At 57.4% G+C, this 16,525-nt stretch overlaps 1 protein-coding gene across 1 annotated transcript in view; it reads right to left on the reverse strand.

Moving 5' to 3' along the window:
* Positions 1 to 32: 32 nt before the first annotated feature.
* Positions 33 to 16,525, reverse strand: part of CRAMP1 (cramped chromatin regulator homolog 1) — a 53,068-nt gene continuing 36,575 nt past the window's right edge. Inside the window, exons 10-20 of the mRNA XM_038540821.1 lie at positions 15,859 to 16,036; positions 14,080 to 14,261; positions 13,920 to 13,994; positions 11,469 to 11,550; positions 10,706 to 10,810; positions 10,341 to 10,519; positions 9,757 to 9,825; positions 8,967 to 9,198; positions 8,141 to 8,305; positions 7,055 to 7,200; positions 33 to 3,691 (exon numbers count right to left, since the gene is read on the reverse strand). Coding sequence (XP_038396749.1) covers positions 3,527 to 3,691; positions 7,055 to 7,200; positions 8,141 to 8,305; positions 8,967 to 9,198; positions 9,757 to 9,825; positions 10,341 to 10,519; positions 10,706 to 10,810; positions 11,469 to 11,550; positions 13,920 to 13,994; positions 14,080 to 14,261; positions 15,859 to 16,036 — 1,578 coding nt within the window. The 3' untranslated portion in view covers positions 33 to 3,526. The remainder of the gene's footprint in view (positions 3,692 to 7,054; positions 7,201 to 8,140; positions 8,306 to 8,966; positions 9,199 to 9,756; positions 9,826 to 10,340; positions 10,520 to 10,705; positions 10,811 to 11,468; positions 11,551 to 13,919; positions 13,995 to 14,079; positions 14,262 to 15,858; positions 16,037 to 16,525) is intronic.

The following is a 16,525-nucleotide window of genomic DNA, read 5'->3' on the forward strand; positions in this document are numbered from 1 at the left end:
CCGCGGAGAAGGAAACAAGCACACACTAGAAGTATTAGATCAAGTATTAGTATGTATTTATGCACAATAATAAAAACGGATTTACAAGTTGAACTGGAAATTTTAACAGAAGTTTAACAGCTTTTGTTTATTATATTAAATAACCAAAACACCTTTTATTCCCAAAATTGGTAAAGAATAAATAATATAATTTACAATATGGTACAAAAAATAATCAGGAAGGACAGGCATTCTGCTTTATACATACACTGTATATGTATATTTATAATCTATAAAACAAATTCACATCTCCAACAAGCCGAAAACCTTAGATGATATGGCTTAACGATTATTAAAAGAAACAGCGGTTAGTTCTGCTGCCCATACCGTGAGCTCCAAGCCCCTGCCCGTTAGGAAACACAGGGTCCAGGTCGCTGTAGTGCTTCCAACACGGAGCTTCACACAGTTCTGACAGGAAAGGTCTGCTGTGGGTTTCTTCCTTTTTTTCTTAAGACAAAGTGCCCTATTTTCTCACAAATGCATCTAACAGATCTCAATGTCTTTAAACACAAAACAAACCCAGCAGACTGCTGCTGCTTCCTTCCTCTGCTTGGTTCCAGTGTCTTCTATTCCATGGCTTTTCTTTGCACAAGTTTGGATCCCATGCTGGGATCTAGGTAAAAGATGCTACTCAACTGAAAAGGACCCCCTTTCAGGATCCCAATGCTAAGAAGCTGGAGATGTGGGCAAGCAAGTCGATCAATGGATGAATTGTTTCCAAATGGCCCCACTGCCTGAGCAAGCGCCCTACACCTAGGGGATAGAGAGGTGAGGGCCACATCCCCGCCGATCTGGTGTCGCGGCGGGAGCTTTGACTCACTGCTGCATCTCATAGGCTTATCATTGGATGTTGACAATAAAAGCCAAGGCTGAGCCACAAGCTCTCCGGACACTAGAGATACTCAGGCTCAATCTTTGGAAAAGCTGAATCAGCAAAAAGATCCCAGACAGCATCAGAGTGACTAGGGAGGGAGATTTCTGAGGAACTGATCTGATCTTAGTCACAACATGCTCAGATGCACGAAGAAAGCCACGGGTGCACAGCGAGACTACGACTTCCGCTCATGAGGCAGAGGAAGATACGGCAGGGAGGGAGTATCTCTGCTTGGGTCTTTTGAAAATTATAGCTTATAACAGCTCCTTATTTTTATACATATATATTGATTTACGCTGGGAGAAAACGCACTCATCCTTTTAATGCTACTAATGACGCCACTTTTCCCTAACACAACAAGCAAATGCTTCCGCCTGTCAGGTTGCCACAGAACTCTCTGGAAAAAAGTGTCAGCTTTATTACAGGTGTGAAGAATCAGTCCACCATCCTCCCTAACTCCCTCCCCACCTGATGGCACTCCAGCCCCCCTGTGGAAGGTGCCACTAAAGAGCCTACAAAGGCCGATCCCAAATCCCTAGCTTTTCTCCTCTTAGAGGTCACTGAGTAATCAGCACCAGCCTACCCAGTAGCCTGGCTCGGGGCATCCCAGTGAAAGCAGCTCAGAACCCCTGCCGTCTGTTACTGGCGGGGTGGGGGGGTGTCTCTGGTCCCTGACACTGGGAGTATGATCGAGTCAGTAGTGGCCTGAATTTGGCCTGGTGTCCAAACCTCCTACAGATATGACAAAGTCAGATCCCCAGAGAGATCCACTAATCACATCACCTCCAAAAGATGCTAATTTCAGGACGATAATAGATGGATTGTAAAACCACCCAAGCAAATTTAGACACTTTGGTTCAAACGATGCTCTCTCTTACTAAAGGGGCACCATGCCCCTCTTTTACACATCTCCAGAGCTTTGGGACCATTTGTAAGAGCCCAGAAGAGCTGCCCACAGGGGCTTTAACTAGTGAGGTTGGCACCTAGAACCAGACTCTAAAGAAGGAAACCACTATAAAGGCAAGAGCTCTGAGAAACCCTTGAGATGAGGGAAGGAAGCCACTGCCTGAAAGCCCACTGCCCTCGTCCGTGACTCGGGGTGACTGATGCTGCCCACAGCCTGGAGTGGCTGCCTCCATCTGCTGAGAAGGTGGGATCGGGAGCACGCCCTCTGCCTGTACCCCAGGAGACCTTTTGTGCCCTCTTCATCTGCCTCACCTCTTCATTATAGACGGGGACAGAAGCCCGAGTACAGGCCTGGGACTGGCCTGGGAGGCTGCTACTCCACTGCTAGTTGGAACAGGAAAGAGAAGCTGTCGTCAATCCAGGTGGGTTTCGGGAGCGAGCCTGCTCTGGGACGTGGGCGGAGGGCGGAGCAGCAGTGGGCTGGGGGGGGCACAGGTGTTACCTGGCCACCACCACAGCACCAGCTCCCAGACACCATGGCCAGAGGGCCGGATGAGGTTTCGTCTGCCAAGTCTCCTGAGGCTGAGAAGCTCTGTTCTGGGGAAAGACTGGGCACTGAACCATCTGTGGTGATGACAAAGGTCACCTGTGGAACCCCCAGGAGCACACAAGATGGACGTGGTTTTAGTCTGACTGCACCCAGGTGGGTGGGAGGGAACATGAAGGATGAAATGTATGCACAGGGTGGACTCTGCACAAAAGTCTGTGGAAGGAAGGCCATGCGTGCCAGCAGCACCCTGGTGGCCCAGGAACTCATGGACAAGGGCTCAGCTATGGTCCCAACAGACAAGGAACATCTTAGTTGACCAAGAAGCTTGAACACAGGAAGGAAACCATTAACTCTCTTCTTCAATGTCTCCTAATGCTCAAAACACAAAGAAAACCTTTTTCCAACCAGTTTAGGATTTTTTCTAAAAGTCCACACAACCTGCACAGGATTCTCTCCTCCCTCCCAATTAAGTCCGTCAGAACAAACCTCCAAGTGGGAGAACGCACGAAGCAAGGGTCAGCGTTTCCAGAGTGATGGCACCAGGTACGCTGCCCTGTGATCCGAGCGTCCTCTTGAGTATCCACCAAGGGTGTAGACACCGCCAGGCACAGCCCAGGACACGCCCAGCTGTGCTTCCCCATCATCCGCAGAGAAAACCACCCAAGGGTGCAGAGGTTTGGCAGAAAAAAAGCAGCGGTGGCTGGAAGCGTCCCTGCAGAGAACAGGGAGACTGTGAGTCCCTGCAACTGCTGCTGCAACCGCCAAGGCACACCCAGTCCTTTCACTCGGAGAGCAAACCCAGTGGAACGTCCAACAGAACAAGTGAGGTGGACGCTTGAGCAGAAATGTGGCCACTGTGCGATGGCTGGCAGGGAGCCGCTCCATCGCCACGGCAACGTCTGACATGGGCTCTCCCAGAGAACTCGTCCTCGCCTCCCGGGCCACCACTGCCCTCTGCCCATTGGGACGCGGCTTCCTGCGTGTTGCACATTCTGTGGGGCAGAGCCTCCTCTGTTCAGACTGTCTTCTGGGAGGTCCTGGGCTTGACTTATGTTTTCTCTAGCCTGAAGAGGGCTACACCTACCACAGCTGAGGCCCACCAGCCATGGAAGCCCTCCTCTGCAGCGTCCAGATGCCCTACCAGGGACAAGGTGTGCTCACTGGGACAGGTCACCAACGGGGGGGCCGCCCCCACTGCCATCAAACAGAACCTCTCGGCGGCCAGGCTCGGCGATGGACAGTTCTTGGGCCAAATCGTTAAATCGAGAGATGTAATCAATGCTGTTCTCATTCATCATGCACACCAGCTGGGAATCCACAACCTGCGGGACAGAGCGCACAAGGAAGAGCACGTCAGCGGGCGGCTGGCCTGCCGCTGGACTGGGAGCGACTGGCCACCGTGGCGGGGACTTCAGTGGGAGGTGAATGAATCAGATGTCTCTCTACGGTGACAACTAGAATCCCCCACCAACTAGCCATGCGACACCGGCCCAACGCTGTCGGGAGAATTTCAGAATCACTTCTGTCCTTTTGATCACCCCCTCTTTTGACCAGTGTGCATGAGAGCTGACTGTGAGCCTGGCGCATGGGCTGCCGGGATCCGAGTGGTGGTTCCCAGCACATGAGACTTATGGGAAGACCGCCAATAAGCAACAAGGCAAATGGCACCCAGTGGAGCACGAAGACTCTCAGGTGGTCAGGAGGACACGGGAGCGGAGAAAGCAGGTGGGATTTGGGGAACACATACCCATTTAGAACAATAGCAAGTGCAAAAACCCTGAGGTGAGAATGGGCCTCGGCTCTTCAAGAAAAAAGCAAACTGGCAGATGGGACAATGAGTAAGACCAAGAAAAGACAACAAGGAGAAGGACGAGAACCTCAGGCGCTAGGTTATCCTGAGGACAAATACGTGGAACTCTGTCTTCAAGGCGTTGTGTCTGCGTCCTTTGCTCAAGTAGAAGGTTCGGGAGGATGGGGCCGTGGTCTTGTCCTCCCAGTGCCTAGAGCACTGCCTGGCACGGAATATGCCCTGCTAAGTATTCCTTAGTGAATTGCAGGACACAACAAACAAATGAGAAGCCTTTGGAAAATTCTAAGTGGAGCTATGGCCTGAACTGAATTTTAAACTTTTAATGACAGGGGCGCCTGGCTGGCTCAGCTGGAAGAGCGCTCAACTTGTGATCTTGGGGTCATGAGTTGGCCCCACACATTGGGTATAGACATTACTTCAATAAACGAATAAACTTTAAATTATCAGAAATTTCAAACTAAAATTTGTTTTTAAAAAGCAGGAAATAAAAAAAAAATCTTCCCACTTGCAATGACGTGGATGGAACTAGAAGATATTATGCTAAGTGAAATAAGCAATCAGACAAAAATAATTATCATATAATCTCACCATCATATGTGAATTTAAGAAACAAAAGAAGGATCACAGGAGAAGAAAAGAAAAAAAACAAGATGAAACCATGCAGGAAGACTATAAGAAACTCTTGATCATAGGAAACCAACAGGGTCGCTGGAGGGGAGGGGGTGAAGGGACAGGGTGACTGGGTGCAGCCACTGAGGAGGACACACGATGTGGCGAGCACTGGGTGTTATAAAAGACTGCTGAATCACTGACCTCTACCTCTGAAACCAGTAGTTTATTACATGTTAATTAAATTTAAGTTAAAAAATAAAAAACCTAGGGATCCCTGGGTAGCCCAGCAGTTTAGTGCCTTTTTTCAGCCCAGGGAGTGATCTTGGGGTCACAGGATCGAGTCCCACATCAGGCTCCCTGCGTGGAGCCTGCTTCTCCCCCTGCCTGTGTCCCTGCCTCTCTCTGTGTCTCTCGTGACTAAGTAAATAAAATGTTTAAAAAATAATAAATACAAAATAAAAAAGCAAGATAAATAATGTCTATCTTCCCCATACATGTCCACATCAGCTTCCATCACTGTCAACCTGAGCCAATTTGGCCCCACCTTTTCCACCTACCCTTCATGCCTATGACTTCTGCTCAAACCCCATGAGATGGGCCTGGGGTGACCCTAAGGTGGGTCTGATGTGAACCTGGGGTGAACCTGAGGTGGGCCTGAGGTGAACCTGGGGTGGACCTGAGGTGGACCTGAGGTGGGCCTGGGGTGGGCCTGAGGTGGACCTGAGGTGGGACTGAGGTGGGCCTGAGGTGGGCCTGAGGTGAACCTGGGGTGGACCGGAGGTGGACCTGAGGTGAACCTAGGGTGGGCCTGAGGTAGGCCTGACGTGAACCTGAGATGGGCCTGAGGTGAACCTGGGGTGGGCCAGAGGTGAACCTGGGGTGGGTCCGAGGTGGGCCTGAGGTGGGTCCGAGGTGGACCTGAGGTGGGCCCGAGGTGGGCCTGAGGTGGACCTGAGGTGGGCCTGAGGTGAACCTGAGGTGGGCCTGAGGTGAGCCTGAGATGAACCTGGAGTGGACCTGAGGTGGGCCTGAGATGAACCTGGAGTGGACCTGAGGTGGGCCTGAGGTGAACCTGAGGTGGGCCTGAGGTGGACCTGAGGTGGACCTGAGGTGGACCTGGGGTGAGCCTGAGGTGAACCTGGGGTGGACCTGAGGTGGGCCTGAGGTGGGCCTGAGGTGGGCCTGAGGTGAACTTCGGGTGGGCCTACGGTGGGCTTGAGATAACCTGGGGAGGGCCTGAGGTTGGCATGAGGTGAGTCTGGGGTGAACCTGAGGTGCATCTGAGGTGGACCTGGGATGCACCTGAGGTGGTAACAGCCCCTCAGCACTGGAGACTGCCCTGGAGACTGCCCCGAACCACAGGGTCTTGACGAGCTATCTCCACATACGTGTGCCAGGCTCCTCTGCAGAGAAACCGAGGGCTTGTGAGCGTCACACGCACACAGAAAGGGGAAGACTTCTTACGTGACATGAGCCACAAGGAGTTTAAGGAACGCTCAGCGTGCAGGCAGGGGATGCGGTGCGTTCTTTGTGTCTCTGTAGACCTTCTAATCACGTCACGGCTCAGCTCAGGCTTCTCCAAAGTGTCCCCACGGGGTCCTCAGATCCCCCCATACCCTTAGATAATGAGGAACCACCCAGGGCTTCCCTCAGGGATCGGACTGTGACACCGCGGAGAGACACCGCCAGCACCGGGACATCCTGGGGAAGCAAAGTACTTGGGAGAGGCTGCTCCAGGCCTTTAACCCAGGGGGCTGTGGTTCTACGAGGACGATTTCTCCCTCTTAGGCACGTCTTCTGCCTCAGTTTCTCTCAGAGCGCTACGCTCTGTGCACTTGTCCTAGCGAGCCTGACTTGCTCCCTGAGCAGACAGAGAGAGGGGGGCGTCACAGGCCGCATCTTGCCCCGTCAAGGGTCGGCCACCACCCTGAGCCACTTTTCACCTTAGCTGGGCGGTGGCCTCGATGACTGCCCACCACAGCTGCCACCTACGGACGAGGAACCCGAGGCAGGCAGAGCGGCGCCACCTGCCCCAGGTCACACAGCCCGAACAGGACCCAGGCCCCGAGCCGGCTGCCGGCAGAGGCCCCACGGTCAACTGGATGCCTCCGGGGCAGAGCGGTCGCCTAGCGTCCGCTGTCCGCTGCCCCCATCAGGAGAACTCAGACTTCAGAGAACGTCAAGGGCCTGCCTTGCCGGAGGGATCCGGCAACCTCCCGAAGGTGGGCCGCTGGTCCAGCGTGAGCTCACGCCATGTGCCTACCTCAGCAACGTCAGCGAGGGACCGGGACACAAATGAGTCTCTTGAGTTGCCATCCAGCAGGCTGGGGCCCAGCAGGGACGTGCTGCTCTGCGTGCCCGCGGGGGTCGGCAGCATCTTCCGGCTCTTCTCTGGCGAGATGAAGCTCGCTGCCAAGGGAAGGAGGAGACCCCCTGAGGCCGGCTCGCCGGGCTCCATCCAAGGGGAGGACCCTGCAGGTTGCAGGCGGCCCCTCCTGGCATCTGCCGTACGTGCGTGTGGCCACACAGCTTTGCACAGAGCCTCATGCAGCCCCGGGGCTCCCTCACATGCTGAGCCCCGGCAGTGAGCCCTGCAGCACACGTGGGCGGCCTTGTCTCCCAGAGGCCCCGCGCCTTCTGTGGTCCAGACCACCCTCGCCTCCGCGCTCCTGCCCGGTTCGACGTGTTGCTCATCACAGAAGACCGGGCCCCCAAGTGTGGCACCCACACGGATGCCCACCAGGTGCACGTGTACAACAGCCCCTTTCTAGGGCTGCCGGCACCCCCACACTCGTGCCCCGGCCACCCTGTGAAACCCAGGGTGCTGGTCCCCAAGGGCCGAGGAGCGTCTCCCACATGGGCCGCTGAGGCCGCTGAGACTGCCCCTGGTGGCCCCTGCCACTACACCAACCCCTGTGGCCCGGGGAGGGGGAACCCGTCCTGTCGGCACCCAGGTCCACAGTCAACACGCCAAGAGCCCGCGGGAACACGCGCTCCGGAACCCTCGCCCGAGCCAGAAAGGGATGCCTCCCACCCCCGTGCTGCAGCAGGGGCAGAAAGCCCAGCAGGCAGGAGCTAGGCAGCGGGCAGCCCAGCGAAGGGCACGGCCGGGCTGACTGTCACACGGGTGTCAGTCACCAGAGCTCAGTGACGAGCTCGCTAGAGACCTCGGCGCATCCCCCTGTATAAGTGACGCGGGAGAAACCCCGAAATGAGCAGTCCCAGTGGCATTTCTGCCAGTGGCAGTCCCGGTGGCAGAGTGCAGACTCTAGTCCCCATCACCGCGCCACAGGGAGCCCGCGGTGCCTGCTGCCCTGGGACAGAGACCAGGCGCCCTGCAGACACTCACCAAACAAGCTGCTAAGCGACGAGTCCGTGGGGTCGCTGGGGCACCACTGGGGGTCATGGGTGGGGGAGGCGATCCAGTCTGGCTGGGGGCTGCTAGACGGGGATGGAAGACTTTTGGAGCTGTCACTGCCATTCAGCTTTGCCGGAGAAAGAGGGACTCCCTCACCTGTCAACCAAAACGCTGGGTCAGAGATGCCAGGGTGGGGGAATGGCATCCTGCGTCACCTATGCACCAAGAAAGCAGCAGGGTGGCACAGCCGTGCACCACGGCACGTCTCGACCCAGGAGCCCACAGGGCCCCACGGAGGACAAACGATCCTGGCCTGTGGAGGGGCCCATGGCAGCAGGGGCCATGTCCCGTCTCAGGGAAGGACGGTGGCTGTCACTGTGCAGAGCCAGACCCCGCACAGACAGCAGCCCCAAACCCTCTCGCTCACTGGCGCCAGCACCAGCCCTTCGGGGTGCATGTTTCTCAACTTTACCAACAAAAGAAAGGCGCAAAAGTGGGAGCCCAGTTCTGTGCGAATCCGCAGCCCGAAGCAGACCAGCAAGTGCTGTTGCAGAGTCGCAGAGAGCCAGTGAGTCCAACCCCCTCCCGGGACACGCACAACGTCAAGCGTCCACCCAGATTCAGAGCCACCACACACAGGCCTCATCTGAGCTCTGGACCCATTCCCTGTCCTCGAGGCTGCAGTGCCTGCCCCCGCCGAGCTGCCCAGTACCCCCCATACAGCAGGTGCTCCACGGGACAGGGGCGTGCCCCGCAAGTGTGCAGACACCTGGCGGGAGGTTGGGACCCCGTGGGCCTGGTGTGGGGGCACCCTCACCGTACTGCCCGGAACTGATGGCAATCTCGATGATGGAGTCGCTGATGTGCGTGGCGGGCTCGCCCTGCGAGAGCACGTCCTCAGGGGGCCCGGGCAGGGAGATATCCAGCAGCGCCGAGACGTTGGGTGGGGACAGGCGGCTGCTGGAGCCCTCCGGCGCAGGCAGGGGCGCAGGGGGCCCGTTGTGCAGAGGAGCCTTGGACAGCTCGGATAAGGACAGCACCGGCGAGCCCTGGCAGAGGACACAACGGGTCATCAGGGGCTCGGAACGGCAAATTGGCCTTGGCCCTACACGGCCATGACTGAGGGACAGAGAACTTGAGAGGAAAACGACACCAACAACCACCTTCTCTGCAAGACACACACAGTGGGTTTACTTCTCCTGAAACCTCTCCAGCCATGGCAGCCGTGCAGGGCCAGCCCGAGGCAGCCGCAGCCGAGGTGGCCTGGCCCTTGTCCCCTGCAGGCAGGATGGCTGGAGGCCGGGCAGAAGGGAAGAGCGGGGACACTACTGCCTGAGGACCTCCGCCCCTCCGGCCCTAAATCCCTTCGTCCTCCCGGGAGCGCAGCTGAAACAGGCCGCCCTGCAGAGGGGAAGGGAAGCCGGAGACGGGGGCCACCTGCTCATCTGTCGAGATGAAGGGGCAAAGGACGAGACCGTCGGGCGTCAGGGCCCGCCTACGTGTTCCCCACTACAACCCCAGGGGAGCGAGGCTAGGGCACGGGAAGACCACAGGCTGGGGGCCGGGCCTGGCAGCCACACTGCTCTGCAGCTACCAGCGTGTCCTACCTGGAAACCGTCTGCCACTGGCTCCTGCTCAGGCCTCGAGGACACGCTGATGAATGGGTCGCTCGTGCCCTATGACACCAGGAGAGCCGGTGAGCATCCCCACCCGCGAGTCCCTAGAAGCCAGAGGGTCAGGAGACCCCTGTCGACTAGCTTGGGTGACCAGGTCCCCACAACTGAGGCTGTCAGTTCAAAGAGATACCCTGGTCCCAGCACAGCCTGAGCATGGGGCGCAGGGTCAGAGGCATGCCGGCCAGGGGGGCGTGGGGTGTACTGCTGGCTGGTGAGGCCGAAGACCCAGTGATGTGTACAGGCAGAAAGAGGTCCGGCCTGTCACAGCTCTGGATTCTCTGGCATCGCAACGAGCCTGTCCCCACTGCCCCCATCCATGGCTCTCCCCTTGGGGCGCCAGGGCTCACCTATGCCGCTCCACGGGAGCGGGGCCTATTAGGGCCCATCGCTCCTGACAGGCGGAACTGGGGTCCAGCATAACCCTGGCCTCATGGTCTTGGCGCCCACACCTCTGACAGGGGACTGCCTTATCCGAGGAGCTGGTGGCGTGGAGGAGCCTTCGTAGGCATACTCACCCCCACGGTGGGGATGGAGTCTCCGTTGCGATGGGTGCCAGTGGACTCCGGACCCGGGACGGTGGCGGTCACCTCGTCTGAAGAGAGTGGGGCAATGCCGGACAAGCCCTCAGCGTCCAAGACAGGGAGGGGGCTTCCCGGGATGATTCCAGCACTTTTAGCTGCTAAGTCGATAGCACCTGGTAGCAGAAAGGACATTTGGAACCTCAACTGCAAGGACACCCTGCCAAGTGCCCAGGGGGCTCAGGGACACCGAATGCGGCCATTCTCCACAAACAGTAAGAGACGCGTGGCTGGGAGAAGGGAACAGACACCTCACAAGGAACCCTCACGTGGTGTCTGTCCTGCTGGTGACAGAAACTTACTGGCCAGGTGACCTGTGGCCTGGGGCGGAAGGGCCTTGGGCACAATCGGCCGAGACAGGGCTGCTTTGGTTAGAGAAGACTGGATGGGCCGGAAGGAGCCTCTCCCTGGGGGAAAAGAACAGAAGCGGACGCATCAGCCCGCGTCATCTGAACGCACAACAAGGGCCTCGAAGTGTTTCCCTGAGAGAAACAGTCACCCAGCTGAGCCTCGGAAGGAAGCACCAAAGTTCCCAAATGCTTGTGGACTTGGGAAGTCACAGGGAAGACAGGGTCCCGACACCTGTCCAGGAGGGAACCCCAGCAGCACACGCATCCAGGGGCTGCCCGACGGCCGCAGTGAGTATGCCACCCTGCGGGGGGCCGTCATGGGGGATGGGTGCCCCACCCCAGCCGACGGTCCTGCACCAGGACTCTGCCCCTGCGCCTCAGCCCCCTCATTGGACTTTCTGCAGCTGAGGGGGCACAAGGAAAACCGGTGGTGCACAGTGTCAGTGTGTGCTGCACTTAAAGGGCGGGTCACAGCACGCGCTTCACTAAGCCACACCCCCTGCGTGAGACAGCGGTGTTCAGAGCCAGGCTCCACGGGGCTCCTGCCCCCACACCGCCCGGGCTAAGCACGGGGCACACGCAGGCTTCGTGGACAGAACAGACAAGGGGGTGCTCGGGCTATCCCGCCAAGAGCCGCGGGCACACCTGCCGTTCCCAAAGACGGGGGCCATGCCGGAAAGGGGTGAAAAGTGCCCCAAAGAGCCTGAGTGCTCACCAGTCACAGAGGAATTGGACAGGATGGAAAAGGAACAGACGTTGTGGGACTGGTGCTCAGACGGTCGAGGAAGCAGCGTTCTCTGTGGAGACAAGAGTGCTGATAGTGAGACGATGGAAAGACGCCGGCGCCAGGAGTCACTCAGGAAACCAGGGGCAGGCTGTAAGGGGCATTCCAGGCAAGGCGGGCAGGGTGTGTCCCGAGGGGGCCCTGGCTCTGGGGTTGACGACAGAAGGGCACCCGGACACATCGAGGGCAGCAGAGCCCCCAGCACCAGGCCTGAGAAGAACCCAGAGGAGCCTACCTCGCCTGGGCAGTGCTGCAGGGATGGCTGGACGGCCCACCGCTCACCCGGGATGCCCTGCAGCGCGTGCATCTGCTTTGGGCACCGGGCGGACACTCTCCTGACACCCACCCCCACATCTGGGGCCCCTCACACTCGTGGCAAAGGAAATATAGCGGCTCCCGACCCCATTGATGGACTAAGGGCATGGGCATGCTGCCTCAGTTGCCGGTCCAACACCCACCCTCCCGGATTACCCGCCAGGCCTCCCGGTTCGCAGCAATGCGGTGCCGGTGCAGCAGCCTGCCACCTCACAGGAAATTACGTGAGTTGCTGGAACCGTCATAGACGTCCTGAGACACCTTGGAGTGCTGGGTGCATTCCCGCTAAGGTGAAAAGGACATCCCCCTACCCCTCGGGGTCGCAAGAGTGGAGAGTAGGGGGCGCTACTGGAGTCGCCAATGGCATGGGGGGGGGGGGGAAGGGGGTCCCCCATGGCAAGGAGCCGCAGAGGCCATGTGCTGGTTCTGCTGCAGATGCACGCTGCCAGGAAGGGCGGCAGGAAGCACGAGGCTGTCGAGGCCCCGCCGCACTGCGCCAGCAGCGGGAAAGCAGAGTGTGAAGCAGGAAGCCTTTCACCGTGTGCCGACGACACTTTCTATAAAAACAGTAAATGCAAAAGCCCTCATACTGTGTGTGATTCCATTTGCGTGAAATGCTCAGAAGAGGCAAATCTGCAGACAGAAAATGCGAGTAGAGATAGTACCTGTCTGGGGCTGGAGTGGAGGGGCACTTGAGGCAATGGAGAGATGGAATGTTCTGGGATCAGACCGCGGTGATGGCTGCACAACCCAAGTGCATGAGGGCCCACTAACCCCTCAGACCTCCTGGCTATGCGACGCACGTATCAACAAAGCTGTTACAAAGCTCAACAAAAACCACCTCCACAGGCCATGCAGGCTCACAACCCTGCACCAAAGAGCCACAGATGTGCCATCCATCCGGGGAGTTTCTACTCACTTCCAGGGGGATGATTCGCATACTTCAAGTGTGGCGGTACTGACTCTGCCCACATGCACGCACACACGACACCTGGGATCTAGACACACGGTCCCCCTACATGCAGGGACCATGTCCCCACGCCCCCAGGGATGCCTCAGACTGTAGATGGTAGCAAACCCTACACACACCATTTTTTCCTAGGGATGGAACTATGACAGTTTCATTTGTGAGTTAGGCACAGCAACGAGCTAACAGCACCAATCGCGAAAACAGAACTGTAACTACACACTGACACAGAAGTGACGTCAGCGAGGCCTCGCTCGCCAAACAGCGTATCGTGCCACACGCGCTGGTCCCGCTCATCTCTGCCCACGGAGTGAGCGAGGTCAGGACACAGGCACAGGACGCGGTGCGAGGGTACTGCAGACCTGATGACACGTCAGGAGAATCACCTGCTTCCTGCTGACTTCGGGTACAAACCACAGAAAGCAAAGCTCAGGATGGGGGCCCTGGCGCGCACCGGGCTGAGATCTGTCACTAAGCTCTCGTTTCTAAATGATTTAATCTCAAGAGGAAGAGATTTCGAAGAGACTAACAAAACAAACAGAAAGCTGTGCATTTATCGCAAAACAATACACACCCACACATTTTAGCTGCTGGTCATCACAGAATTCCTGCCTCACCCGTGCTCACGGGCCGCTCCCTGCCTGGCTGTCCCCTCGGGGGCAGATGGCTTCCATGGGGACCCAGCATTCACTGTGGGGAGCTCAGGAGAGTCTGGCCTCTGGCCACCCCAGCTACTTGCCAACTGCCTCTGCCGGCTGTGTATTTATAGAGGCTCTGAGAGTCCTCGAATAGATCCTAACCCAGGACGCTTGGGACTCGAATCCCCAGAACTTCCTGCCTCTTGTGCAAGTGGTTTTCATGCTGTGCAGATTACTTCAGGGAATGGTCAGCCCTGTGATTACTCTGCGTGTCCTACGCATAAGAAAGAAGGAGGAGGCGCCTGGGTGGCTCCGTGGGTGAAGCATCTGCCTTCGGCTCAGGTCATGATCCCGGGGTCCTGGGATCGAGCCCCGTGTCGGGCTCCCTGCTCAGCGGGGAGTCCCCTCTCCCAGCAGGGGACCCGGAGGGGGGTGTGCCCAGACCCACGCGGGTGCCCTGACCTGCACCACCAGTGGCTTCCGCAGGTGCCGGTTCCGCAGCTTCCTGGGCTTCGGCAGGAAGAAATCTGACTGCATCTGCAAGGAGAGGGCGGGGGCCTGAGAGCATGCTCCCCGGATGCGGAGCCCCCACCCCCAATGGCAGTGCGGCTCCCCTACTTACGCTGATGGAGTTCAGGTGCTGACGGAAAGTCAGTTCTGTTTCTTTGCTGGGAGAGTAGAGCTTCCCGTGTCGGCTATTGGGCGGCAGAGTGGTGGGAACGGCAAAAAGGCCACCGTCGGAGTCACTGCTGCCTGTGCTGGAGGGGCCCGCCACCAAGAGGGGTCTGGGCGGGTTCCTCAGACCTGGAAGCCAAGGGAGAGCAAACACGACCACTCACCCAGCAGCATCGCCAGCACGAACAGAGCTCTCCCCAAAAGAAAACCGGAAAGAAATACGGGACAGCCAGTTCCGTTTCCTTGGAAGCATCTCCTAGATCTCAGTCCCCAACACCTGCCTTCCCAGCTTTCTCTCTGGAACTCTAGCTCTCAGTGTGAGCGAATCATGGCTCTGATACCATGACGGCACTCTGCCACTTTGGTCCCCGGTGGGAAGGGCAGATGGCCTGTAAAGACATTTGAGAACTGGAAGAACCTTCCGGACCATCTAGCACAGACCAGAGGTCAGCAAGCCAGAGAGTAACTGCTGGCTCTGGAAGGCAGAAGAGACTACAGCCTGTGGCAGCCAGCCCCCACTGCTACCTGTGCCTTGGGCTGCACGGACACCTGATCCAGCCTCAGCTACCCCAGAGGCCACAAAGGACTCTGTCGAGAGGCAGGTATCCGCAATACAGAGGAAACAGAAACGTAGTGATGTGCTCGGAACAGAAAATAACCCGGGCACCTGGGTGAGTCAGTTAGGCCGCTGACTCTTGGGACTGTGGGATCAAGACCCACACCGGGCTCCATGCTGGAGTCTGCTTGAGATTCTCTCTCCCTCTCCCTCTTGTCCCTCCTGCTCATGCATGCTGCTTCTCAAATAAATAAATCTTGAAGGAAAAAAGAGAGAAAGAGAAAGAGAAAGAGAAAGAGAAAGAGAAAGAGAAAGGGAAAGGGAAAGGGAAAGGGAAAGGGAAAGGGAAAGGGAAAGGGAAAGGGAAAGGGAAAGGAAAGGAAAAGGAAAAGGAAAAGGAAAAGGAAAAGGAAAGGGAAAAAAAAAAGATCCAAGAAACCGTTGACACACAGGACACTAGGTCAGACGTGGTACTGCCTCTCGTGTGTGGCCCGTGCTCATGAGGCCCGTGCTCATGATACAGAGACACCTGCTGGTGCAGGATGTTCAAGGTGCATCCAGGATGGCCAAGGTCCTGCAGCGAGGGCACGGGCCCATGGGGATGGTAACGAAGCCCCTCACACCTGGCGTGGAGGCCCCTGAACACAGGACACAAAGGCCAGGCCAGTCCTCAATCCCTGTTGCCTCAGGTACCGGAAAATCCAAGGAATGGCCCTGAATTGAAACTACTCCTCAGGTACGGCCTGGACAAAGGACACTGCAGACTAGCAGGTTAGCACACCGTTCCTTCCAAGACCGTGTGAAAGTGCCGGGGCCTCCCTGACCCGAGGGTTTCTACGACACGTCAAAAGTACCAGGGAATGGTCCCTTCTTGGGCTTTCAGGCACCAAATCAGCATGCTCTAGAGGCTTCCACTGACCTTAGAAAGATCCCCCAGAGTGACCAAACTGGCAAGGGCCACCCCATGTTTCCCACTGGCTTCAGCACCCCAGGATCCCAAGCCTTAGGTGACAGGCCTGGCACTCACCCTCCCTGCGAAAGGTGGGATTTGTTGCCATACACCATGGGCAGGACAGCAATCAGCCGAGCGGGGCCAGACATCGGGCACGCCGTACCCTGGGCTCAGGCACAGCCCACACACCCAGAAAGGCACCGGTGGCTGAGCCTCACCTGAGGAGCAAGGCGCAGAGCTGGGAGAGAAGGTCTTGCTGTTGCGGAGGGCAGACTGGCTCCGCGGGCAGCGGGGGCTCCGGGAGCTGACAGTCACCACCTTCCCTGGTGGGGTAGCCAACTGCTCTTCCTGGGCGGGCCTCACGGAAGCCGCGGAGCTGGCGTTCCCTTCTGGAGCCTGGGACAGAAACGGGCCACAACCAAAGTTAACTCAGCCTGGGTGAAGGCAGTGGGTCTCCCTCCAGCCTGAGGTGCTCACGCTGCCGGAGGGACCACGGCAGGGCGGCAACACGAACTCCTCTTTTTAAAAGCCTGCGCAAGGGACGTCCAGGTGGCTCAGCGGTTAAGCCTCTGTCTTGGGCCCAGGGTGTGATCCCAGGGTGCCAGGATCGAGTCCCGCATCAGGGTCCCTGCATGGAGTCTGCTTCTCCCTCTGCCTGTATCTCTCTGCCTCCCCCTGTGTCTCTCATGCATAAATAAATAAAATCTTTAAAAAAAATAAAAACAAAAAAAATTAAAAGCCTGCTCAAGAGGACCGCAGTGGACTCTCCTGATTGTGAGTCAGAGGAAGGAAATACAGACTTAATTTCTAGAATTAAACAAAGCTGTAGTCAAAAAAGTCCTCTGCTGAGTCAAAGTGCTAACCTCAGGGATCCTGCAGGCCCCT

The sequence above is a fragment of the Canis lupus genome, chromosome 6, assembly GCF_011100685.1.
Source record: "Canis lupus familiaris isolate Mischka breed German Shepherd chromosome 6, alternate assembly UU_Cfam_GSD_1.0, whole genome shotgun sequence".
In the NCBI taxonomy this organism is placed as follows: Eukaryota; Metazoa; Chordata; class Mammalia; order Carnivora; family Canidae; genus Canis; species Canis lupus.